The sequence below is a fragment of the Megascapheus bottae genome, chromosome 17, assembly GCF_031878675.1.
Source record: "Megascapheus bottae isolate mThoBot1 chromosome 17, mThoBot2.hap1, whole genome shotgun sequence".
NCBI lineage: Eukaryota > Metazoa > Chordata > Mammalia > Rodentia > Geomyidae > Megascapheus > Megascapheus bottae.
The window spans coordinates 28,665,880-28,693,557 of NC_143525.1; the positions used below are offsets into that span (position 1 = coordinate 28,665,880).

Genomic DNA, 27,678 nt, shown 5'->3' on the forward strand with positions numbered 1-27,678 from the left:
GGAACCTTGGGCATAAGATTTAGTAGAGTGATGTGACATAGCAACTGATAAGGAAAGATTAGATTGTCAGGAAAAATCTTCCTGAGGAAGCATGACTAAAGCCAAAACTTGAAAAACAAGACAGAGCCAGATAGGTTAAAGTCTGAGGGAGTATTCCAGGCAGAGTTTGAGAAAAGCAAAGAAGCCACTGTGGCTGGACAACAATGGATAAGGAAGCAATGGTACAAAATGAGCCTCAGAGATATGAGCAAAACCAGATCATACTGGGCTTTGGCACTTTAGATTTCATTCTGAGTACATTAAGAACTATTAAAGGATTAATGTTTTGGTTTTATTGTGTTAAAGAACACATAACAAGGAGCCAGGAATTTCACCTAGTGACAGAGTGCTTGCCTAGCATGCATCAAGACCTTGTACCACAATTCCTCAGTACCACATACATAGAAAAAAGCCAGATGGGGCCCTATGGTTCTAGTGGTAGAGTTCTAGCCTTGAAAAAACCCAAGGGCAGCGCTCAGGCCCAGAGTCCAAGCACAGGACTGGTAAAAAAAAAAAAAATACAAAACTTACCACAGTAGCCAAATTAACATGTGTATTGCAACAATATAAACTACAGTCATTGTTTGGATGTGGTTTTATCAAAGGTTCATATACTGGAAGCTTAGTCTCCAGTGTGGTGATATGACAGGTGATCGAGCCTTGAAGACAGAATCTAATAAAAGGTTATTAAGTCAATGGGAAGAGATTAGTATTTCTATAGAGCCCCAACTAATAGGCAAGAGTAAACTGGATTTTGCTCTGGTCTGTTACTGGTTTCTTTTTTGTTTTTCGTTTTTTTTCCTCTATGTGACTCAGTCAGGGGACCCTCACCAAAAACCAAATTGATGGTTGGCTTGATTTGGACTTTAAATTTACTTTTGCATAGCTATGACCAAATACCTGAGACAGTAATTTAAAGGAAGAAAGATTCATTTAGGTCCATGGTTTGGTCCCCAAGGACAGAACATCATGATGGCACAAGCATGTGGTAGACGGAGTTTCACTTCATGGTAAAAAAAAGGAAGCAGAGGGAGGGAATGGATTATGGGAAAGTGCTAGGGCACAATATACCCCTTAAGACACACCCACAATGACCTAACTTCTTCCCAGCAGGCCCTATCTCCTATTTTCACCATCTCACAATAATGCCATCGTATTATGAATCCATTAAAGGGAGTCAAAGGAAATTCAAGGAAACTCAGAGCACTTATGATATAATTATCTCTAGAAATATATCATGACATGCATGTTGACAATTAAGATTTAATCATCAGAGCCGCAAAATAAGTTAGCATTTCTGTATCCAGCCTTAAGTATTTTGTTATAGCAAAAAGGCAACAGAATAATATCTTTCTATTCACCCTGCTGAGCAATAGGATCTCAGCCTTTTTCATATGGCAAAACTGAAATGCTATGCCCATTGGACAACTCTCCTCTTTCATCTTCTTAGGCCCTGACAAGCATCATTCTGCTTTCTAAGATTCAGACTACACCAGATATCTCCTTGTATAAATAGAAACATGAATCTTCTTCTTGTAACTGAATTCTTCTGCTTGTAACTGGTTTATTTTACTTAGTTTCATTGGTCACAATACAGTGCTCACTAAGATTATTATTGGGATTTATAATTTTATAAATAAAAAAAATTCTATCCAGGGTTTAGTGTCTTGGAAAGAAGCAAAACAAAGAAAACATAAAAATAATAGTTTCAGAATAATGTTAATATAAACTGATCTTTTTCTTTCTTTCTTGCATAGTTGATATTTAATAGCCAGGTTACTGCACACATGGTCAACTCATACTTTAATTATACCAGAGGGCTATGAACAAACTATAATGCAATAATAACCAGGCCTGAATCCTAGCCTTCTTGTGTCTTTTCCTTAATTGTTTTACTTACTCAGTAGCAATTTAAGAAATATTAACTCAAGGCATCTTACAGTAACATGTTAGAGTGTTACATAAGCTGATTTTCAGATGTAACTTTAATAGGACTGTAAGTAGTCAGCTTTTTCTGGAGTCTCATCAACTTTCCTGCCTTGGCAGGTCTGGAACCATGATCCTCAGATCATAGCTTCCTGAGTAGCTAGGATTACAGGGATGAGCCATAGGCATTTGGCTTCAAAATACATTTTTTTTTGCCAGTCCTGCGGCTTGAACTCAGGGCCTGTGCACTGTCCTTGGGCTTTCTCAAGGCTAACACTCTACCACTTGAGCCATAGCACCACTTCCAGATTTTTTCTATGTATGTGGTACCAAGGAATCAAACCCAGGTCTTTACCCATACTAGGCAAGCACTCTACCACTAGGCCAAATTCCCAGCCCTCAAAATACTTTTGACAGCATATGGTTTGAAAGCTTAAATCAGCTTCTGGAAACATGACTGGCATGCTATTGTCCCAGTTAAGTGCACAGTGCAATGCAAATGTATATACAATCACCGTACAAGATATAGAGGATTTGTATCACTACAGAAAGTTCCCTGCCCCAGGGCTCACAGTCTCTGGATAACTATTAATTTCCTTTCCCTATATTTATGCCTTCTCCATCACGTCTTGTAAATGGAATCACAAGGCATGTAGCCTTTTATAATAAGCTTTCATTTAGTGTAATGGTTTCTTTGTCTTCTTTTTGGAATTACTGGGATTTGAACACAAGGCCTTGCAAGTGCTAGGCAGGTGCTCTCTCACTTAAGCCAAGTCACCAGCTCTTTTATTTATTTATTTATTTATTTATTTATTTATTTATTTATTTGTAATTAGTAAAAGGGTTACATGATATTTGCCAGATAGAAGGTGCATTAATTCACGTACATTGATACCCTTTCACATGTCTTGGTACCCATTTCCCTCCCCCCCCTCACCAGCTCTTTTAGCATTAGTTATTTGTGAGATAGAGCCCTGTGTTTTTACCCAGGCTAGCCCAGACTGTGATCCTCCTTAGGCTTTTTGTGTAGCTGTGATCATAGGTGTGGGCCACCACATCCCCATCCAGCTTCTTTATTAAGATTACCCTGGGTAGGGATCTCAGTTAACTTTTTGCCTGGGCTGACCTTAAACTGCATCCATCCAATTCTCCATCTTCTGAGTGGCTGAGATTACCAGTGTAAGCCAGTTTACATAGCAGCATAATGCTTTTGAGGTTCACTCATGTTGTTGCACATACAAATAGTACTTTTTATTACTAAGTATTCTGTTGTATTGAAGTACAATTTGTTTATGCATTCTCCAGGTGATAGATATTCCAGTTGTTTTGATTTTTTGGTGATTATGAACAAAGCTGTGCATAGATCTTAGTGTGGTAAACATGTGGGAACAGCATCATGAGTCATAAGGTAAGTTTACCTTTGAATGCTGTTTGTTTTCTAAAGTGCTGGTTATCCCATTCTTACAATCCCACCAGCAATGAACTAACATTCCATATGTTCTGCATCACCTAGTAAGTTGCTCAAGCAACTGGCCCAGCTTCTAAATTTTGAGCAGTCTAGTGGGTGAGCAGTGGTGTCTCACTGTGGTTTTAACTTGTATTTTCCTGATGACTAATGATAGTGCACGGCCCTTCTTTCCCATGAAAGCACATCTTTCATGTTCTGATGTATTATTTCTTTTGGGAGACCCTGGGAGCCAGAGACTTGGCAGTGTTGTAGATCTTTAGAAACTTACAAAAGAAATCACATGAAGTTGTCCATGAAGTCCTACCTCACTTCTGAACCACATATGTGTGACCTTTAACAGCATAACCCAATCACTAAGAATCAAACTTCAGAGCAGCCTCTGCCTAGTTGCTACACTGGGGCAACTGAGTGATGCACACACAGGACAGATCTTAACACCACCACAAAGGCTTTGAAAACAGCAATGACATCAAAATCACTTGCCACAGGACCGAGTCAAAACTTGTGGCTGCACCAAACTAGGTCAGAACTAACAAATAAAAAAAAAATTAAACAATGTATTAAATAAGACTCAGGATCTAGGCTGTAGCCCAGTGATGGTATGTTGCCTAGCATGCAGGAAGGCCTGGGTTATATATGGGAATTGCAGGGGCTGGACAAGGGTAGACACAAAAATGAAATAACAAGACAGCAAAACAAAACCCAATTTATTTTATTTTTATTTATTTTTACTTTTTGCTGGTCCTAAGGCTTGAACTCAGGGCCTGAGTGCTGTTCCTGAGTCTCTTTGTGCTCAAGGCAAGTGTACTACCACTTGAGCCACAACTTTACTTTCAGCTTTTTCTGAGTAGTTTATTGGAGGAGTCTCATGGACTATTCTGCTTAGACTTGCTTTGATCCTTAGATTTCAGCCTCCTTAACAGCTAAGCATGAGCCACTGACATCTGGCCAAAACTCAAATCTCATAGGATTCAAAATGACCAGAATTAAATGGATCAAGAAAATGTGAGACACACACATATATATATATATATATATATATACACATACACACACACACACACAATAACATTCCATTCTTCCACTAACAAGAATGATATTAAACCATTAGAAAGGAAATGGATAGGCTTGAAAAAAATTAAAGTAAGCCAGACATAAAACTTCAATTTGTCTATAAGTCTACATCTAAGTAAACACACTGGATTATAAAAGACAAAAAAAAATACAATGGGATATGATAAATTATACAGGTCAAAGGAATATATTCTTAAGAGAGGATCACAAAGGCTCAATAACTATGTGGATATGATCATACAAAATAATATTTATTGAAATGATCTCCAAGGAATGAAAACATCTCGCTTTATTTTTTTTTATTTTTAAATTTAGGAAATTTGTTCTGTTTAATCCACAAGCTTTATATAACTTTAGTTTTAAAAATAGATAAACAGACTCAATAACTGCATACCCAAAGCTATGGACACGGTAATGGAAATATAAACATAAGTATATAGACATAAAAACCTATGACTCTATAGACTTAATGTTTTATTTCATAAATTAATATGTTTCTATGACATACAAACCCTTAGCTTAATTGTGATTAAGTTCTAAATACTAAATCCCAGTGATCGTAAATAGAGATTCCCTCCTTGAACACTTGTATGTTAAACTTGTCATTTAAAATATCATGTAAAAATCAACGTTAATAAATTCTTTAAAAAAATCTTTAAAATAAAAAATAGATAAACAAAAACAAACAAAAAGTGTGAAACCAAGACACTATTTCAAAGTTTAGGCCCTTCCAATGCTCCAAATACAAGAGCAAATATCAAATTGGAAGATCAAGACAAAAATATGAATAGAGCCCTGACATACCATGAAACAGAATTTTATAAAATTGAAGGATCCTAGTTACTTATCTTTACAAAAGAGAAAAAAAATCAATCATAACAGAATAGAATGAGATTCCAGTGTTCTGAATCCACTTGTTACACATTAATGTAAACTCACAGTGTCCTGGGCAAACAATATGATTACATCTTATTTTAGAGGTCAAATCCTGATTCTTTTCAACAGACACTACACAAGCAACAGAAAAGTTTGTGGCATTAAAATATTCATTTATACTTTTTTTTTTGGTTGTGGGACTGGAACTCTGGGCCTGGGCACTAAACTCTTCAGCTCAAGGGTACTGCCCTCCCCCTTGAACCACAGCACCACTTCCGGTTTTCTGGTGGTTACTTGGAGATAGAGTCTCATGGACTTTAGTGCCTGGGCTGGATTTGAACCACAATCTTCAGATCTCAGCTTCCAGAGTAGCTAGGATTACAGGTGTGAGCCACTGTGCCTGGCTTCATTTATACTTTTGTGGTAGTTCAATAGTGGTCTTATCTTTGGGCAAGCTTTCAAACCATGTAAGGTTGGAAGCCTAACTTACATGGCAGTTAAGACTCAAGAAAAAGTAAAGGTTCAATAAGAAAGACAGAAGGGGGGCTGGGAGTTTGGCCTAGTAGTAGAGTGCTTGCCTAGCATGCACGAAGACCTAGGTTTGATTCCTGGGTACCACATGCATGGGGGAAAAAAAAAAAAGCCGGTGTGGTGCTGAGGCTCAAGTGGTCAAGTGGTAGAGCTCTGGCCAAGGACAATGCTATATTTAAATCCCCTTTTTTTTAAAAAAGGAGATTACTTTATTTGGGCTTAAAGTATTTCACTGTAAATGAATTATTTCTTTACCTTTGTTTTTCTTGTTTATCCGTCTTTAGGAAGCACTGAAAGGGTGGGACAAAAGGTGAACAAAGGTAGCAGTGGTACTCATTAGATATTACATTGAAAATTAACTATAAAACTTGTGGGTGGCTGGGTGTGTTGGCTCACGCCTATAATCCTAGCTACTCAGGAGACTGAGATCTGAGGATCAAGGTTCAAAGCCAGCCCAGGAACAAAAGGATCTAAGACTCTTATCTCCAATTAACCTCTAGAAAACAAGAAGTGAGGCTTGGCTCAGGGTAGGGTGGTAGCCTTGAGCTGAAGAGCTCAGGGACAGAGCCCAGGCCAAGCCCCATGACCCACAAAAACAAACAAAAACAAAACAAAACAAAAAACTTGTGGGTGACGGGGCTGTGATCTTGGTAGAGTGCTTGCCTAGCATGCACAAAGACCCAGGTTTGATTCATCAGTACCACATACATCGAAAAAGCCAGCTGTGGCTCAAAGGGTAGAGCTCTAGCCTTGAAAAAGCCCAAGAACAGTTCTCAGGCCCTGAATTCAAGCCCTAGGACTGCAAAAAACAAAATACAAAACAAACAAAAATAAAACTTGTGGGTAGAGACAAGAGGGGGAAAAACTAGGAGTGAAGGGATGACATTGTTCAAAAAAGACATGTACTCATTACCTGACTTACATAACTATAACTCCTTTGTATATCACCTTTATAATAACAATAATATATATATTATTTTAAATTCCAAGCAGAAGTAACTAAAAATTCAGAATATGATTCAGAATTATTATTATCATTATTATAATTACTATTTTGCTGGTCCTGGGGCCTGAACTCAGGGGCCTGATCACTGTCCTTGGGCTTCCTCAAGGCTAGAGCTCTACCACTTGAGCTACAGCACCACTTCCAGCTTTTTCTATGTATGTGGTACCATGGAATTGAACCTGGGTCTTCATGTGTGCTAGGCAAGCACTCTACCACTAGGCCAAACTTCCAGCCACTGTAATTCAGAATTATTTGCATTTGGAGAAGTAAAATTTCAACCAGGAAAAGAGTTGAGCCACATCAAGTACAAGATGACCCAAGTTAGAAGCATCAAACTAATCTTTTTTTTTTTTTTTTGGCCAGTCCTGGGCTTAAGCTCAGGGCCTGAGCACTGTCCTAGGCTTTTTCTCAAGGCTAGAACTCTACCACTTGAGCTTCAGCACCGCTTCTGTAGGTGGTACCGAGGAATCAAACCCGGCTCTTCATGCATGCGAGGCAAGCACTCTCCACTAGGCCAAACTCCTGGCCTGCATTGAACTAATCTTTGTTATACTTATGCTCTAAAGAATAGTAAATATTCTTAAAGTGAAATTAAACAGAATACATAGAAATCATAAACTGGGAATTTCATAACTGAAAAATAACCAATTGAAAACTTTTATAAGGGGCCGCAAGTGTGGTAAAATGGTAGAGTGCTTGCTTAGCATGCACAAAGCCCTGGATTTGATTCCTTAGTACCATGTACACAGAAAAAGTCAGAAGTGATACTGTGACCCAATTAGCACACTAGCCTTGAGAAAGCTGAAGGACAGTGTCTAGGCCCTGAGTTTCAGCCCCAGGACTGGCAAAATAAATAAAACAAACAAACTTGCTTAAGCTGTATAGTGGTGGTACACGCTTGGAATCTCAACAATCAGGGAGAAAGACAGCTGAGATAGGAGAATGATGGGTTCGAGGCCAACATGGGTACATAGCAAGAAACTGTCTCAGTAAATAAGTAAATTTTAAACATCAAAAGATAAAGAAGAAGGAGCCGGGAGTTTGGCCTAGTGGTTAAAGTGCTTGCCTAGCATGCATGGAGACCCGGGTTTGATTCCTCGGTACCACATACATAGAAAAAAGCCGGAAGTGGTGCTGAGGCTCAAGTGGTAGAGCTCTAGCCTCGAGAAAGTCAAGGACAGTGCTCAGGCCCTGAGCTCAGGCCCAGGACTGGCAAAAAAAAAAAAAAAAAAAAAAAAAAGATAAAGAAGAAATGCTTGAAAATAGCTGAGAAAAACAATGTGGAATATGGGCGGGGGGGGGGGGGGGGGGGGAGAGAACAGAATGACCGTGCATGTCTCAGCAGAAGCCATGGAAGCAAGAAATGGCACAAACATTTTTAAAGTGCTCATAAAAGCAAACAAACACAATTAAGACTGTCAACCCAGAACCCAGAGTTTTATATCCAGTAAAAATACTCTTCAGGTCAGGTATTGGTGGCTCATGCCTGTAATCCCAGCCACTCAGGAGGCTGAGATCTGAGGATCACAGTTTGAAGCCAGATCTGGCAGGAAAGTCCATGAGACTCTTATCTCCAATTAACCACCAGAAATCCAGAAGTAGAGCTGTGGCACAAGGTGGTAGAGTGCTAGTCTTGGGCAAAATAGCTCAGGAAGAGCACCCAGGCCCTAAGTTCAATTCCCACGATTGACAGTAATAATATTAATCATAATAGTAATAATAACAATACTAATACTCTTCAAGAACAAGGGAAAAACAGACCTTCAGTGAGGAAACGCTGCAAGAATCCACTGCAATCAGACTTGCCTTAAAAGAAATTCTTAGGCCGGGAGTTTGGCCTAGTGGTTAAAGTGCTTGCCTAGCATGCATGAAGACCCGGGTTCGATTCCTCGGTACCACATACATAGAAAAAAGCCGGAAGTGGTGCTGAGGCTCAAGTGGTAGAGCTCTAGCCTTGAGAAAGTCCAAGGACAGTGCTCAGGCCCTGAGCTCAAGCCCAGGACTGGCAAAAAAAAAAAAAAAAAAAAAAAAAGAAATTCTTAAAGTTCTTCAGGAAAAAGAAATTAATATGCGAGGGAAACCTCCAACTTGAATGAATGAAAAACCACAACACAGTAAGTATCTAGTAAACCTATTGAAAGATTTTTAGTTGGCATGGTAGTTCCTACCTGTAATCCCAGCATTAAGAAGGTAGAGACAGGCTATCAAATTAGAGGCCACCATGGGGTACATATGAAGTTCTAGGAAAGCCTGGGCTATACAGAGAGGCCTGGTCTCAACATCACGAAGAGTGTATCTAGTGCTAGAGTGCTTGCCTAGAATGTACAGGGACCTATGTTTAATCCCCAGCACTGTAAAGAAGAAAAGAAAGAAAACAAACTATCTTTTTCTTCCTAAATTCTATAGACAATGAATTACATTTCAAAGTAAAAATCTGTCTGGTGAGTTTTCAATGCATAGTTATAGCCTATGTATGAAAAGCACAGAATAAAGGGGAATGATAAAGGGTGTGGTGGTGAGGGTCAGACATTCCTCTTAAAGCAGCAAGATATAAGTTCAGATGAGTATGAAAGTATGCCAGCCTTCTGCCAAGTGGAAGAAGATATGAGAAAACCTCAACAGCAAGCGTATTTCTCAGGCATACTAATTTTTTTTTTTTTTTTTTGCCAGTCCTGGGCTTGAGCTCAGGGCCTGAGCACTGTCCTTGGACTTTCTCAAGGCTAGAGCTCTACCACTTGAGCCTTAGCACCACTTCCGGCTTTTTTCTACGTATGTGGTACCAAGGAATCAAACCCAGGTCTTGGTGCATGCTAGGCAAGCACTTTAACCACTAGGCCAAACTCCTGGCCCTCAGGCATACTAATTTAAGGAAGGAGTAAGTATAGAAAGTGTAGACCTGTAAATTTCTTTCCTTAAATCTACCCAGATGTGCTGATCTTCCCTACTCCCATTCACACCTTCCCTTGAAAACCACTGTTTTCCATTATCACAGAGGGAACTCACAAAGTCAAAAGGTACACATTGTGCCAGGTGTGGTAGCACCTGTAATCTCAGCACTCCTAGCAGTCAGGAAACTGGGGCAGAAGGATTATGAATGCAAGGTCATCTGGGCTACAGAGGGACACCCTGACTCAAAAAAAAGAGACATCTTCAGGGTGTAATTCAGTGGTAGGTTTACCTAACATGCATAAAACGTTGAGTTCAATCTCTTGTCACACACACACACACACACACACACACACACACACACACACACACACACACACACAAAGTTTTTGGTTTTTTTTCTTTAATTTAAAATGTACACCTGGGAGGGTTTGGTTTGTTTTATTAATACTTCGTTGGTTTGGTTTTGAAGCAGAATCTCACTATATTCTACATACTATGTAGCACAGGCAGGGCTGAACTTGAGATCCTCCTTTCTTTACAGGCTCCAAGGGCTGTAAATACTGGTATGAATTACCAAATACAGTCACACTTTGTTGTTAAACATCCCTACCAATCCAAGAAAAAAACGAATGCAATGTATGATGAAATCTACTGTTCTTTCATTCCATTACCAATTCCAAAGACCAAGACTCAAGAGTAACCATTAGAATCTGTCCTGTACTACAACAAATAATGGTCAATGCCAATGCTTGGAGTTATGGGTGGCTCAGAGAATCCAATACTAAAGCCCATTAAATTCTTCCAACCTACTTGTATCAAAACTAATCTTTGGGCTGGGAGTTTGGCCTAGTGGTAGAGTGCTTGCCTAGCATGCATGAAGACCTGGGTCTTCTTCGGTACCACATACATAGAAAAAGCCAGAAGTGGTGCTGAGGTTCAAGTGGTAGAGCTCTAGCCTTGAGAAAGTCCAAGGACAGTGCTCAGGCCCTGAGCTCAAGCCCAGGACTAAAAAAAAAAAAAGAATCTTCATGCTCATGCTTTTTAAAATGTATTTTTGTGTATGGTGCCAGATTGGACTTGAACTCACAGTCTGGGCACTGTCCTTGAGCACAATATTGTTCTACTGCATAGAACAATATGCAGTAATAAAAGTTATGTGAATGTGGTTTCTGCTAGAATTTTACTATATTGTATTCACCCTTCTTTTGTAGTGATGTGAGATGATATGATACAGCCCTGGGCTACTGTGGGGGGATACGTGAACTCAAGTTCTATGATATTTGGACAGCTATCTAGAACACAGAAGATAGGGGAGATAGCATATATAGGATAGATACACTTCAGGCTGGGAGTATGGCCTAGTGGTAGAGTGCTTGCCTAGCATGCACGAAGACCCAGGTTCGATGCCTTGGTACCACATACATAGAAAAAAAAAAAAAGCCAGAAGTGGTACTGAAGCTCAAGTGGTAGAGCTCTAGCCTTGAGAAAGTCCAAGGAGAGTGCTCAGGCCCTGAGCTCAAGCCCAGGATTGGCAAAAAAAAAAAAAAAGAAAAGAAAAAGAAAAAAGGATGGATACACTTCATGTCCTGTACAAGACAATGCAGGAGTTCCTCACATCTTTCAGGATAGTGGGCAATTTATAGCATATGAATTGTTTTGCTTATGTTTGGAATTTTCAGACCATAGTTGATCATAAGCACTTAAAGTCCAGGAAAGCAAAAGTGCAGATAAGTACAGCTGTATATTTCAAAAGACAGCAAGAAATCCCCACAATTCTAACTTTGGCTAATTTCTTTACAGACAACTGAGGAGTTAGTAAGTGATAAAGCTACACATTTTTAAAAGTTAGTGAACAGGCCTGGGAGTTTGGCCTACTGGTAGAGTGTTTGTCTAGCATGCATGAAGACCCGGGTTCAATTCCTCAGTACCACATACATAGAAAAAAACAAAAAAAAGCTGGAAGTGATGCTGTGGCTCAAGTGGTAGAGCTCTAACCTTGAGAAAAGTCCATGGACAGTGCTCAGGCCCTGAGTTCAAGCCCCACAAATGGCAAAAAAAAAAAAAGTTAGTGAACAAGATACACACATACACACACACACACACACACACACACACACACACACACACACACACGAAATAGAAAAACTAAAGCAAATGAATAGAAAAGGAGAGGTTGCACTTTCAAAAATCCCACCCATATCCAATGTTTAAATTCAAATGGATCAAATCCTAACTAGACTTAAGTCTTTGTATTCTGAGCAACTTATCTTGTGAAAATCACTTCCTTCGCCACTCCTACTAGACATATATTTACTAATGATATGACTTTAGAGCTAAGCCAAAATACACAGTCCAATGTCTGCTGTCTGTTCTAACTTAATTAACAGTACCTCTACACCGCTCTCAAACTGCATTTCCCCTTTTCTATCTCCTGAGTTAAAGGGGGGGAGGGGTAGGAAAGAGTGGGTGAATGCATCTCAATTAATAAGTATGAATTCTGCAGAACTAGGGGTCAAACCCTTCATATCAGTGTTTAATTCTCAACCTTCCAGGAGCAATTATCACATTACAAAGTACTCGAGTGCACAGCTTCTAAATGTCAGATTTTATATTAGCTTTATAATTCACTTTACAAAAGCAAATCCTTAACTCAAGTAGAAGCAGAAGTTAATATCCTGCTGAGTATGATTTCACCTTTTTGGCTTTCCTTTAAAAAAGAAAATCAAGCAACACTCTAATTTAAATAAAAAGAGGGAAAGAAACAGGAGGGAAGCAAGATTAGAGGAGACCAAAAGCACTTTGCAAGGCACATTTGATTATCAGTTGTACTCATAAAATATGAATAGGCTGCAAATTAGTATTTGAATCATCAGCACTTCTAAAAGAAAACATCCTGTTGCAAAATGCCAGACATTTCTTCACTTTGGAGGCCTGAGAAGGTGACAAACCACCCATCTGTTCATATATATATATATATATATATATATATATATATATATTCTACTTAAATTTTTGCTCCACACAATTGAAATGTGCTAGGAAGCAATGTTAATTCAACCTTGGAAATCTTGTACTCTGCCATATGCTTTGTCCACCTGTCTCACATCTTCTAAGTCTCCTTCTCATCCTGACTCCAGTTCCTAAATGCCCAGTTGATAGTGTTGACAACAGGAACTACCTCCAGTTTTCACTTTTCTCCCACCAAAAGTGCACGTGTGTGTGCACGTGCACACATGCGCGCACCCATGCATACACATATACACATACACACACACACCCCTCCAGAGTTTTCCCCATTCCTATTATTCTCACTTAATGCAGGCTCAAAATTATCCAGGTCATATCTCTTTAACATTCAATCAGTGGCCAATCCTGTGACTCTTGCACAATTTTCTATCTTTTATATTCCCTTTTGGTTCTCATCTGTCCCAGCAAGTAAAGCCCTTGTCTCTAAAAACAATCTCATTTTAAAAAGTCTCTAGGCTCCCTTTCCCTAAGACTTTGTGCCTTCCAATGTATTTTACACCAATATAACTTCAAAAAGTCATACCACTCTGTCCAAGTCAAGTGAGTGAACCTTATATAAATGACAAAAACAAAGAGCTCTGGAAAGGCAGGAGAGCGGCCATTATCACAGAAAAGGCTTAAGAGGAGTTACAGCTAACGTAGAAGAAAGCAATCTAGACAGGCAATAGCCCTGCACAGAAAGGTTCGGGAAGCGCAGGAAGGACAAGTCATCAGTGGTGCAGGAGAGATAAGAGATGCGGGATGTATCAGATTCCACAGTTTAAACTAGAGCCTATTAAAATGTGAGACCAGCAAAGATGGAAGATCCCTATTATATTTCTAATAGGATTTCACTTTCTGACCAGGGGTGAGCCTGGACTTTGTACATTTCTATGTACATTTCATGAGTAGCTAGGATGCTAGGGTACAACTGTGCCCAGAATTTTCAGTTGAGATGGGATCTAGAGAACAGGCATGAGCCACTAGACTCAGCCAACAACTGTATTTCTGACTAATTTTCTATTACAATACTTACTCAAATTATAGGAAAGACAACCTGAGATACATTGTGGTTCAGTTTTCCCAGGCAATGATTAAGACATAAACAAGCTAGGTAAAAAACAAGTTGGCACACATAACTTGTAAAGTATTATATTCCTACTTATTATTTGAAAATAAATAAATGCTACCATCCTGCCATAACTTTTTGCAACATGTAGGTCATTAATTCACTAGTGTATTATAAGATCTATCAGTGAATTCAGATGCACTTTTTTAAAAAAATGAAAGAGTGATCCCATTCGCAATAGCCCCCAAAAGAATAAAATACTTAGGAATTAACTTAACCAAAGAGGTAAAGGAATTATTTAATGAAAATTATAAAAGCCTAATGAAAGAAATTAAAGAGGACACTAGGAAATGAAAAGACATCCTATGCTCATGGCTAGGGAGAACCAACATAGTGAAAATGGCTAAACTGCCAAAATTGATATGCAAATTCAATGCAATCCCCATCAAAATCCCAAAGACATTCCTTACTGAGATAGAAGATACAATCCAAAGGTTCATATGGAACAAGAAAAGACCTAGAATAGCCAAAACAATTCTAGACAAAAAGGGCAATGCTGGTGGTATTACAATACCAGATTTCAAACTCTACTATAGAGCCATAATAACAAAAGCCACTTGGCATTGGCACAAAAACAGACCAGAATATCAGTAGAACAGAATAGAAGACCCAGAAATAGAACCACATACCTATAGGCAACTTGTATTTGACAAAGGAGCCAAAGATATATCGTTGAACAAACACAGTCTTGGTACTGGCAAAACTGGGCAGCCACATGCAGAAAACTAAAAATTGACCCTAGCCTTTCGCCATGCACAAGCATTAACTCCAAGTTGATCAAAGACCTCAATGTCAGACTGGAAATCGTGAAACTGCTACACGATAGAGTAGGAGAGACACTGGAACTCATAGGCACAGGCAAAAGATTCCTGAACAGAATCCCAGGGTCACAACAGATTGGAGAGAGACTCGATAAATGGGACTATCTAAAAATAAAAAGTTTCTGCACAGATAAAAGCATAGCTACTAAAGTAGAAAGACAGCCAACCAACTGGGAAAAGATATTTACCAATAATACATCTGACAAATGCTTAATATCCAGTATTTACAGGGAACTTAAAAAACTAATTCCCCCCAAACCCAACAAACCATTCAATAAATGGGCAAGGGAACTAAAGAGAGACATGAGAAAAAGAGATTAAAATAGCAGGAAAGCACATGAGAAAATGTTCATCATCCATGGTCATAAAGGAAATGCAATAAAAACAACCCTAAGATATCATCTTAGCCCAGCAAGAATGGCCAAGATTTTGAACTCAGACAATGACAGTTGCTGGAGGGGTTGTGGAGAAATAGGAACCCTACTACACTTCTGGTGGGACTGTAAACTAGTTCAGCCACTCTGGAAAGCAGTGTGGAGGTTTCTTAAAGAACTGAAAATTGACCTTCCCTACGATCCCGCCATACCACTTCTGGGCATCTACCCTGATCATCATAACCCAAGCTATGATAAGGACACCTGCTCAGCTATGATCATCTCTGCACTATTCACAATAGCCAGGCAATGGAAACAACCCAGATGCCCTACTGCAGATGAATAGAGACAGAAAATGTGGCATATATATACAATGGAATTCTACATAGCCAACAGACAAGATAAAATAATGGCATTCGCAGGGAAGTGGATGAATCTAGAGCGAATCATGTTGAGTGAGACAAGTCAAGACCAAAGGAACAAAAGGCGCATGGTATCCTTAACATGTGGCTATTAGATCCAAAGAGTACAAGAGTGAGGACTCAATATTTGCATACCCAAAGCTATGGACATGGTATTGGAAATATAAACCTAACTATATAGACATAAAAACCTATGACTCTATAGACATAATGTTTTATTTCATAAATTAACATGTATCTATGATATACAAACCTGTAGCCTAATTTTGATTAAGTTCTAAAAACTAAGTGCCAGTGATTGTATATAGAGATTCCCTTCTTGAAGGGAATCTGTTAAAACATGTCATTTGAAATATGATGTAAAAATCAATGTTAATAAATTCTTAAAAAAAAAAAAGAAAGAGCCAGGCACCGGTGGCTCATGCCTTCAATCCTTGCTACTCATAGACTGAGATCTGAGAAATGTGGTTAAAGTCAGCCCAGGCAGGAATAGTCTATATGCTCTTATCTCCGGTTAATCACAAGATGCCTGCAGTGGAGCTGTGGCTCAAGTGGTAGAGCACTAACCTAGCGCAAAATGATAAGGGACAGAGCCCAGGCCCAGGGCCAAGTCCCAGTACTGGCCCTAAGCAAATAAATAAATAAACAAACAAGCACAAGAAATGCTACCAGAACATATTACAAAGTATGGTTTCATGAAATTATTTTAGTTATATACATACATGAAATGGATATAAACAACTAGAAGGTATTTCATATTAAAAATTACTGGTGAAGAAAAAAAGGTTGAAAAATATGGCTAAGGATATTTGCAGAACACTCTTCTAGCATGTATAAGGTCCTAGTTCATAATACATAGCCCTGTAAGAAAAATGCTCTGAACTAGGATCTATCAGCAGAGTAAGTTTATTTTGTCAGAGTAGAACTACCTTTTTCCTATGAATAATAGGTTTATTATTATATATTCATTTTTCAGATGGCAAGAATTCATTTTTTGAAGAAAGCCTTTTATTTACTTATTGAAACAAGATCAGACACTTCTACATAGCTCTAGCCCAATATGGCCTGAAAATTGCTTTGTAGCCTGAGTTAGCTTTAACCTTATGGCCTTTTTGGCTCAGCTTCCCCAGTGCTGGTATCACAGGCACGTGCTACTGTGTGTGTGTGTGTGTGTGTGTGTGTGTGTGTGTGTGTGTGTGTGTGTGTGTGTGTGTGTGTATGTGTGTGTGTGTCTCGGGGCGGCGGGGGGGGGGGGGGAGGCGTCTCACTGTTTACCTTCTATACATCTGGCATGTTTCTATGTGCTGGAAATAGAAAAGCAGATAACACAAAAGTCCCTGAGCTCCTGAAGTCCAAACACTAGCAGAGATAAGAGCTGTTAGCTATAGTGACTGATGCTGAACTAAGTGCTTGAGGTAGTTCTTACCTGAGCATCAGGCAGATAAATATTTACCGTCATTTGCAAATGTACATTTCTCTTACACATATATATACACTTGCACACACATGCACAGTGATGATACTTTGCCTAAGAAAACTTATAAAACTTATACATAATTGTGACTTTTGGCCCATTAATTTCCATTATACATTACCTTGGATCACTTGACCTTTCATAAATTTTACAGAAGGCGGTTCTTAAAAATGAACAAGTTGGTGCCGGGAGTTTGGCCTAGTGGTAGAGTGCTTGCCTAGTATGCACGAAGACCTGGGTTCAATTCCTCGGTACCACATACATAGAAAAAAGCCAGAAATGGTGCTGAGGCTCAAGTGGTAGAGCTCTAGCCTTGAGAAAGTCCAAGGATAGTGCCCAGGACTGGCAAAACAAACAAACAAAAAAAATGAACAAGTTTATGCCATGCATCAAGTGGCTCGTGCCTGTAATCGTAGCTAGTCAGGAGGCTGAGATCTGAGTACTGCAGTTCAAAGCTAGTCTGGACAAGAAATTCTGTGCAATTCTTTTTCTAATTAAGCACCAAAACAGCCAGAAGTGGAGCTGTGGCTCAAGTGGTAGAGCACTAGCCTTGAGTGAAAAAGCTCAGGATCAGCTCCCAGGCCTTGAGTTCAAGCCCTGGACTAGAACAAAAAACAAGCTCTGCCGAGATTCACAGTAACATGTCTGTAGCAGATGAGCAAGGCTATTCACAGGCCTCACTGGGTTAGTCATTCCTTCAGCGATCCTGCACATCTGGAAGGCATATTGAGAAAAGAAAGGCCACCAACACAGGCACGTAAATGTGCTGAATCAACTCTGGTAGTGAAGGTAGAGGTAGATCATGAATGATCCTTGTAAATAGAAACTCTTTTTTTTTTCTCTTACTATGTCCCCATGACCTGATACAAAACATGGGAGGGATGTGGCTGGTACTCAGTAAATGTTTGCTAAATGAATAATTAAATTGCATAAGTTGTTTTCTCTCCAGAGCCGTGAATTTCTATAAAAACAGAAGGATTGGACTAGACCTATATCTAGATCTATATTCATTTTTATTTCTAAAAGTCTGTAGTTCTTTGAGCTAGAATTCCTAAACACATCATAGAGAGTACCAGTAAAAATCAGTCCAGGATATCCTAGTCTGAATTCAAGCCAAGTCACAAGGTGTCATAATACCTCACTGCAGTCTTGCAGAAAGTAAACAAAATGTCTTTGTCCTGTTGAAATGACTAAAACCCTCACAGCTTCCTCTTTAAGAAGAAACTGTGTGGTATTTTCTAAGGTAGGAAGAGAATGTGGCTATTACAGAAATAACATAAAACAGTCCTGACTATCCAGCTGAAACAAGAGAGAAAGTGACCCTCATAAAAACAATAAAAAACAGTAACAACAAAATTATTTCTTTTTTTTTGGCCAGTCCTGGACTTGAGCTCAGGGCCTGAGCATTGTCCTTGGACTTTCTCAAGGCTAGAGCTCTATCACTTGAACCTCAGCACCACTTCTGGCTTTTTTCTGTGTATGTGGTACCGAGGAATTGAACCTGGATCTTCGTGCATGCTAGGCAAGCACTCTACCACCAGGCCAAACTCCGGGCCCCCATCTTTCATAAGAATGTTTCTTTATATGTCTGAAGAATCATAAAAATCTAGTAACTGGTTTAAACAAATATTCTGTGCCCTACAGTACTTCTCACTTTGTGTGAAGGCAGGGTTTTATTTCTAAAACAGGACATTTCATTCAATTATCAATTAGGGGTTCTTTTTGAAACTTCAAGAATTTTCCCCCAAAATGTACATTTTTGCCAATCTACTATCTAAATAACATCACCCCAAATTAATGAAGCAAGTAACCAACTCACAAACTTATCAGTTCAGACTGAAGTATAAAATTTACACATTAGTATGTCTCTTATCAAGTTTTTTTAAGCAATAGTTTTCAAATTACTTTTGTAATTTGAAGTATCATGAAATCTGCAACGTATTTTGGATAATTTGGCAAAAGATTTTGTATATAGTTTTGGAGGGGGTATGGATGAGTGTGTGGATGTGAGGAGGCAAACAGTATATAGTACACTAACAGTGAGTAAATTTAAATAATGGCTATGTAAGTGTTTAGTCTCCTTTCATTTTACTATAGACATGAAATTTTCAAAAAAGCAGGAAATTATAGCGAATTCAGGGCTTTACATACCTTCCACATCATACCAATGTGCACCATTTGTTATCCCATCTTTGAAAGTTTCATCCTCATCTCCTGGACAGTGAGGCTCACCAGTTTTCATTATGGGGTGGTTTGAAGCATAAGCCTTTGCTAAGTACTTAAAGACTTCATCATCTGAGGTTTTGCTGTAGAACCCAGTGGCCTTATGTTCTGGTGAATCATCAAAAGGATAGCTTGCTACCACGGAGCCACCATGCAGGTTTCCAGAAAGCACAAACCTTTGAAAACATAATCAAATGACATATTTTAATAACAAGTATTTAAAATTCAGTATTAAAAATTCTACACCAAAAAATAAATAAATAAATAAAAATTCTATATCATCTTTCATAAATGAGTTCCATCTTTTTTCCTCTTTTCTTTGATGCTGGAGTAAAGGCAAGGGTCTGGTACATGGCTAAGCAAGTGTTCTATCACTGAATTCTGGCCCCTACTCCTATACATGAATCAAGTATTTATTTTGTAGACCTAGAAGATAATTCTATTGGCTGTTATAAGTTAACTACTACTGACAACAACAAAAAAGAAAACAAGATCTTAGTTCCTAGTAACTGAAAAAAAAAAAAAAACAAGCAGATTTATATTTCAAGCTAAACACAGGAACTTTCTATGATTAAAAATGTAGCTAGGGGGCCGGGAGTTTGGCCTAGTGGTTAAGGTGCTTGCCTAGCATGCACGAGGACCCGGGGTCGATTCCTTGGTATCACATACATAGAAAAAAAAAAAAAAAGCCAGAAGTGGTGCTAAGGCTCAAGTGGAAGAGCTCTAGCCTTGAGAAAGTCCAAGGACAATGCTCAGGCCCTGAGTTCAAGCCCAGGACTGGCAAAAAAAAAAAATGTAGCTAGGACTGACTCAAGTGGTAGAGTGATGTCTAATACGTGCAAGATCCAAATTCAAACCTAAGTGATACTTACATGCCCATGTGTGTGTACGTTTATTTGCTGGAAATCAAACTCAAAGCCACTTGCATGCTACCCACACAAGCCAGCTACCACTGAGTTATATGCCAGATCTATTTTTATTTATTTATTTATTTATTTATTTATTTATTTATTTTGCCAATCCTTGGGTGCTGCTTCTGAGGCTGTTTTTTGCTCAAGGCTAGTGCTCTATAACTTGACCCAAAGCTCCACTTGCAGCTTTTTTGGTGGCTAATTGAAACTAAGAATTTCATGGATCTTCCTGCCTGGGCTTTGAACTGTGATCTACACAGTTCAAAGTAGCTAGAATTACAGATATGAGCCACTGTCACCCAACTGTTTCTACTTGTAAGTGAATAATTTATAATGTGGGCAAATTTGCAAGTGTAGATATATAGAAAGATTCCTCTTGTAGTAAAAAACTAAAAACAAAAACATACATTCTATTTATGCTTCTTTCCTCTACATAACAATTCAATGTATTGCTGAGAGTAGAGATTAAATACTTTTCTCTTTGTATCTAGTTTTTCTTCCATCTGCCTAGCTTCTGTGGCTGAAATTCACTCTCCAAAATTCTAAAGGGGATTTATAAGTAGTATTTCTTTCCATATGTTTGAAAGAAATTAAATCAATCATATGTCTAATTCAAAATGTTATTTTAAGCATCATCAGCACTATCCCAAAGAAGATCAAACAATGAAAATTACTTACAATATAGACTTCATTCATTACAAGGAAGAATTACCTACTGATGATTGTGATTAAACACTAGAATGGACTATAAAGAGACTTATGGAAAATTAATTATAATTAACACCTTTCCAGACACCAGAGAATACCATTTGGTATAGTGGCAATAGTACGTGCTTGAAGCCTGGAAAATATGGGTGAGAACATTCAGTCTCCCAGAACTGTTGCTCTAAACTCAATGAACTCCCATCTGTAAAGTAGGGATCAATGTTACTGTTTTTCAGAGTTGTTATAAAAACTAAGATAACATACATGAAACATCTTTGGACACAATGACTGCTTTATAGCCCCTTCTCAACAAATGTTCATTTCTCTAGCAGGATGCCAGGGGATCACAGCCATACCCACTTGTCATTCTCTTTCCTGCACCCATGCCCACTCTCTTATGTGATAGGACACAGATAGAATGACATAGAAACAATCACAAGGCACCCTTTCTAAATTCCTAACTCTACCCTACCTCACTCCCATAGTTAAGCTACTAACAATTTACTCTCTGGTTTGTTTTTTTTTAAATAATTCAAGTACGTATTGTTCCAATGACTTTGGGAAAGCTTCAAGAAGGTTGGTCCAAGTTCAGGCACTCCATTTAGCAATATATATATATATATATATATATATATATATATATATATATTTAAATATCAACTATGAGCTGTTCACTGTTCTAGACACTCAGAATATATAATGAACAACAACAACAACAATAAAGTCCTGAATAGTCTAGATGAAGCAGGCTACTCCCCCGCCCCTCCCCCCCCAGTCCTGGGGCTTGAACTCAGGGCCTGGGCAATGTCCTTGGGTTTTTCTCAGTGCTAACACTCTACAACTTCAACCACAGCCCTACATCTACTTTTTTCTAGGTGATACTGAGGAATTGAACTCAGGGCTTCGTGCATGCTAGGCAAGCACTCAACCACTAGGCCACGTTCCTGGCCCCCTTTTTTTGTTTTTTAAATTAAACTTCAAAACCCAAAATTTTCTACTAAATGCTGTTTTTAAATTTGTTCAACATTTCTTGTAATGCCTCTCAGAAATATTAAAATGTCCTGACCAAAATATTTTTAGAATGGTGAAATACCTCCAAGTCTACTATTTAGTGGTAGAGTTCAGCTAAACCTTCCTTACTGGCTGGGTGCTGGTGGCTTATGCATGTAATCCCAGCTACTCAGGAAACTGAGACCTGATCATTGTGGTTGGAAGCCGGTCTGGGCAGGAAAATCTTCATCTCCGGTTGACCACCAGAAAAATGAGTAGAGCTATGACTCAAATTGGTACAGCACTAGCCTTGACAAAAAGCACAGTACCCAGTCCTTGAGTTCAAGCCCCATGACTAACAAAATTTAAAAAAAAAAATCTTTCTTAGCCTAACATGTTTCAGGAGGCAAGGAGCAGTACTGGGGTTTGGACGCAGAGCCTTGTACTTGTTTGGCTGGTGTGCTACCACTTGAGCCATGTCTCCAGCCCATGTTTCCCAGGATACTCTGTAGATAGCTTAAAAATTTGAGAAAACAGGAGGGAAAGTGGTAGAAAAACATGCGAAGGTATAGCAATGTTCAAGAAGTAATTTACTCACTACCTTACAAATGTAATTGTAACCCCTATATATCACCCTAACAATAAAATTTGTAAAATTTTTAAAAATTAAGAAAACTAGGATGGCTAAAAACTACAAAGATTCAGAAAACTATAGACATACTAAATCTCAAAAAAAATATTTCCCAACCTAACACTATGATAATGCTCATCATAAATATACCAAAAAAATTGGAACAGTTTAGTGGTTGAATGCCTGCCAGACCCTGAAGTTTGACTGGAAAAATTGAGGAGGGGGCTATAAACTTAGAAGTGTACATATTTGAAGTAACAAAAATCTATTTTTTTCTTTTCAATGCTGGGGATGGAACACAGAGTCTGTGGAATACCTAGCAAATATGTATTCTTAATACATAGTCTATTGAATAAGACATTAAGAAATTATTCTAGGTGCCAGTTGCTTACACCTGTAATTGTAGCTACTCAGAAGATTAATGTCTGAGAATCATGGAAGACTCATCTCTGATTACCAAAAAAGCAGAAGTGGAGCTGTGGCTCAAGTGGTAGAGTGCTAACCTTGAGCAAATTAAGCTCAGGGACAGGATCTAACCCCTCAGTTCAAGACCTAGGACCAGCACATTCAAAAAAAAAAAAAATACTAGAGTGTTTTGGTACATACCTGTAATTCTAGTATTTGGGAGACAAACAGAAGAATGTAAATTCACAGCCAGCCTAAGCCCCATGGCAAGTTCTAGGCCAGCCAGGGCTACAAAATGAGACTCTGTGTCAAAATACCCAAAATAAAATAAAAAGAAATTTCCTCAAAATGATTTTCCTTACAGAATACACTAAAAAAATAAAGTCAGTTCTTTCATATAGACTAAACCTAACTTTTTTTTTACTAGAATGTGCCTGAAAAAGTGTTTGAATATGATTAGAGTATCCACTACCAAAAAACAAAACAACTCTTTACACAATAACTACTGAACTTTGAAAATCCTCACAAGTTCCTATCACTAAATTAACCAGACAAGAGCATAACTCATTGCTAAGTACTAGTGATATGAAGGAGTAAATCAGTGAACTTTTGGTTCCAGATTTAATTTAGGGCTTCTCCTATGGCTTTAAGTGATTTATACCAAAAATTTTCTCCCTTTTTTTTTTGCCACAGCATAACTCATTTTGAGGAGAAAAGATCCTGCAGGGTTGTGATGGGCATTTTAAAAAGAAAAGGCAGGTCTGAGAGAGTGGTTTAAGTGATAGAGCATCTGCCTAGAAAGCACAAATCCCAGAGTTCAAACCCCAGTTCTGCTCCCTCATCCCCCAGAGAAAAGAAAACCAAACACTTAAGTTATGGAAACCATGTAGTTGCTAGATCATCTCGGAAAAGTCCTAGTCATCACAGTTTCTAGCCCTAAGTACCATGAAAGTAAATATCTATACAAAGGATCTCCTAAAGAGTAGTAAAACAGAAGGTAGAGGACAAAAACAATCAGAAGTGTCATAATGGCCCATGAATTTTGTAGATCTTATATTTATGACTGAAATCTGATGGAAGAAATGATTGTGTCCTTCAGAGAAAGTTCTTTGCTCATTATTACCTTTATCTTACCTGTTAACCAAAAATTTTCAAATCAGTATGTTAAGGTAACTAATGTTTTAAAGACCTTATGAAAATACTGGCTAAGCTAATGCTTGAAGAAGAGGTACATGTCCACCTCGGCCACAATTCCCTTGGAGTCAGTATTTTATTCCTCTCCTCCTCTTTGCTATTAAGTCCCAGCTTCTCTCAAGGCTCCAATCAAGTTCTCCCTCTTCGAGGGAGCACATATGTATCTTGCCAGTGGAAACAGTTGCTATAAAGTTCAACAGTTAACATCTCCTGTATTTATAATATTCATGTTTCTATTTTTCTTTCTTTTTTTTTTTTAGATCTCACAGAATGCTTAAAAACACTCTGGGTGTGGTTTATATGTGGCAATCACTTATTCTGCCCAGACCTAATAATAAGATGTACAGTTGACATCAGACATGAAATGCTCTCAGGTCTGGGCAAGTTTTGGAGCGAAGTCCGTATGCACCATAACAGAGTCAGAGGCAAAAGCTAGAAGAGAACCAGTTCCTGTTAAATATCAACAGGAACACTGTGTTTTTGTGGGGTTTTTTTCGGGATGGAGAGAGGGTGTGTGTGAGGGGGGGTTGTCATTTGCCATTTCTGGACTGCAATCTCTCCCCCTGGCTTTTAAGAGCTGTGACAAGGAGTCAGACCGTTAAATCCAAGTACCAGCTACTCTCCTCACCACATAAATTAGGTAACCAGTCTGAACCTCAATTTCCCCTATGCGAATCAAGGATGTGAATGTCATCCATCCGTGGCCACCCTCGAAGGAGATAACGTAGTCACAGAAAGTATTTGGTACAGTGCCTCTAGGAATATCGACAGCTACCTGTACAATGAGTGAGCAGGACGTAGGATTTCTTAAAAGTACCCATCCTTCGCTCAAGTACTCCATCCTTCAAGAACAGGAACAACAATGCTCCAAACATCTCCCCTCTGGACGTGCCCTGAACAAATGTCCGCCCACTAGGCATTTTTTTTTTTTGACTGTTAGCCAGACAATGAGGCAACGCCACCCAGGACATAAGGACCCTGGGGCACCTTCACTCTCCCCACCCCGCAGGCTGACAGGCACGGCTTGAGCGCCGGGTATGTGTGTCTCGGAGCCGGCCTCCTGCCCTTGCTGCGGCGGCGGCGGCGGGGACAGGGCGACACCACTCACTTGTTCCTGCTGATCCAGTCGATGAGGGCGCGCACCTCGGGTACGTCGTCCAGGGCCGGGGGCTCACCGGTGCTGAACTGATCCGGGAAGCTGCGGTTGAGGTCGCGGCCACGGCTGTTGTCGCGGCCGCTGACCCCGGTCTGGCTGCCGCCGTCGCCGAGGCCGCAGTCGCCCTCGCGGGCGCGTTCGAACCCATCGGGGTTGAGGCTGGGCAGCAGGTACACGTCCGTGGTGTTGAGCAGGCGGACGAGGCGCGGGTCCCCGCGGCGGTAGCCCGACGCCAGCTCGCGGGCCAGGTAGACGAGCACCTGGCGCGACACGGTCTCGTCGCCGTGCATGTTACCCACCAGCTTCACCTGCGGCCGGCCGGGCAGCAGCGGCCCGGCGGCGTCCGGTCCCGCGGCGTCCGGTCCCGCGGCGTCCGGCCCCGCGTCCCCGGCAGGCGCTGGCTGTCCCAGGCCCGCCGTCAGGCGCAGCACCCACAGTGGCCGGCCCTCCACCGAGCGGCCGATGCTGAAGAGGCGCGCCAGGCCGGGCGGCCCCGCGGCCGCCGCCTCCCTCAGCGCCCTGCCCAGCTCCTCGTCGTGGTAATAGCGGTCGAACTGGCCCTCGGCCGCCTCAGCGCCCGCGCCCGTCGTCGTCGTCGCCTCCGCCTTCTTGATGTGCGCCGCCCCGGCCGAGTTTAGCAGCAGCAGCAGGCACAACGACAGGCGCCCTGGCCGCCAGGGCGGCCGAGCGTCCCAGCAGCTCGCCATCTTCCAGCAGCGCCGCTTCCACGGCTCCGCTCCCGCGGCTCCGCGCTCCCGGAGGCCGGGGCCCGCCGGATCCCCTCCGCTCCTAGCAACCCCATCCCGCCCTCCAGCGGCAGCCAATCAGGAACGGGCTTATCCCTGCGTCACCACGGGGGGCGGGGCTATCTTTAAAGCAATCCCTTTTTTTTTTTTTCCCCCCCCTTCCCTCTGGGCGTGCCTTTCCTTCTCCAGTCCTGGGCTGGTTTGGTCACCCTCCCTTCCCCCGCTGGGTGGTTCTCCTTCTTCCTCTCTTCCCCCAAAGAGACTCTCTTGGTCTCTTCTTTATGGCTTCTCCACTGAAATTGTCCCCCGCCCACTTTTTTTTTTTCTTTGCCTGTAAGCATTCTTGCTAGCCACCTTCCTAGCGTTGTCGCAGCTGTCCTCCCTTGCGCTTTAAGGCTTACAGCTGAGAACTGGAAGAATCGAAAGGTTCCAGAGATCGATTCAGAAAGAATCGGTGGGTTCGAAAGACTCTACGTACCAAGAAGCTTAAGAACGCCTTGGACCAGTGGCCTTTGCCACGTCGGGATGGGTCTCCCCATCTCTGGCTTGAGCCCAGCTGCCTACTTGTGATTAGAAAGGATGGGACTCCTGGAGTCCCCAGAGCAGTGCGCTCCACTTCCCGTGGAGCTTATTAGGGTCCCTCTGTGTTAATGTTACCATCTCTTGGCAGCCACTCCAGGATGTTTCACAGCAGCGAAGACTGTGTGTGTGCTGGTCCCAATCCTTAAGCAGGTTTCCTTCCATCCCCAAGTTCTTCTGAGCGATACATATACACAGATAGAACTACATGCAGGTATGTGTGTATGGGCATATGTGTATATATAATTATCTATAGCACATACACATAACCGTCCTGTTGGAATGACATGTTTTTAAGCAGCAAATTTGACATTTCTGGAACTAACTTGCTTGCCAATTATGATTTCTCAAGTCACTGTTGAAACAAGCTGGAAAATACAATGTTTCATCAGGCCTAGAAAAGAGGACTTTTAAACTGGCCTTTAATTGCCGTAGCTTCAAAAAAAACACCTGAAATGACAGTTCTTTCATCCAATGTGAAAGGCAATGACTTGAATTTTCTTCTTTCAGATCCAGGCTTCCCCAAACTGTAACTAAATCCTAATATTAATAGAGTTCACTCAACAATCTATTTGTGTTCATCCTGGAGCTTGAACTTAGGATCTGCTGTCCAGAGATTTTGTGTTCAAGACTAGCACTCTACCACTTAAGCCACAGCTCTACTTTTGGTGTTTGGGTGGTTAATTGGAGATTTCCTGCCCAAGCTATAAATAAAAATTCTCAGTTCTCAGCTTCTTGAGTAACTATGATTAAAGGCATGAGCCACTGGCACCTAGCTTTATCAAATACTTTTTGAGCAACTATGAGGCATGAATTCTAGGTACTGAGAAGCAATTCTTTCTGCTAAATTAGAAATTTAGTGGTTTGTGAGATGATATAAGTATAGGTAAAAGAAACCCTATTCAATCAGAGGAGTAGAAAGGCTGAAAAGAAACTAAAATCAGGGGAAGGGAGAGATTCTGGACAGAAGAGGTGCAAGCACAAAAGGGTAACGAGTTCTTTGGGGGGAGGTTGTTGTTTTGTTTTGGCTTTTTGTTAGTCATGGGGCTTGAACTCAGGGCCTGAGTGCTGTCCCTGAGCTTTTGCATTCAAGACAGCACTCT

General features: G+C 40.3%; 1 protein-coding gene across 1 annotated transcript in view; it reads right to left on the bottom strand.

The window, feature by feature from the left end:
• Positions 1-25,989, bottom strand: part of Cpd (carboxypeptidase D) — a 58,782-nt gene extending 32,793 nt beyond the window's left edge. Inside the window, exons 1-2 of the mRNA XM_090350512.1 lie at positions 25,203-25,989; positions 19,187-19,434 (exon numbers count right to left, since the gene is read on the bottom strand). Coding sequence (XP_090206638.1) covers positions 19,187-19,434; positions 25,203-25,957 — 1,003 coding nt within the window. The 5' untranslated portion in view covers positions 25,958-25,989. The remainder of the gene's footprint in view (positions 1-19,186; positions 19,435-25,202) is intronic.
• Between the last annotated feature and the right edge of the window lie 1,689 nt (positions 25,990-27,678).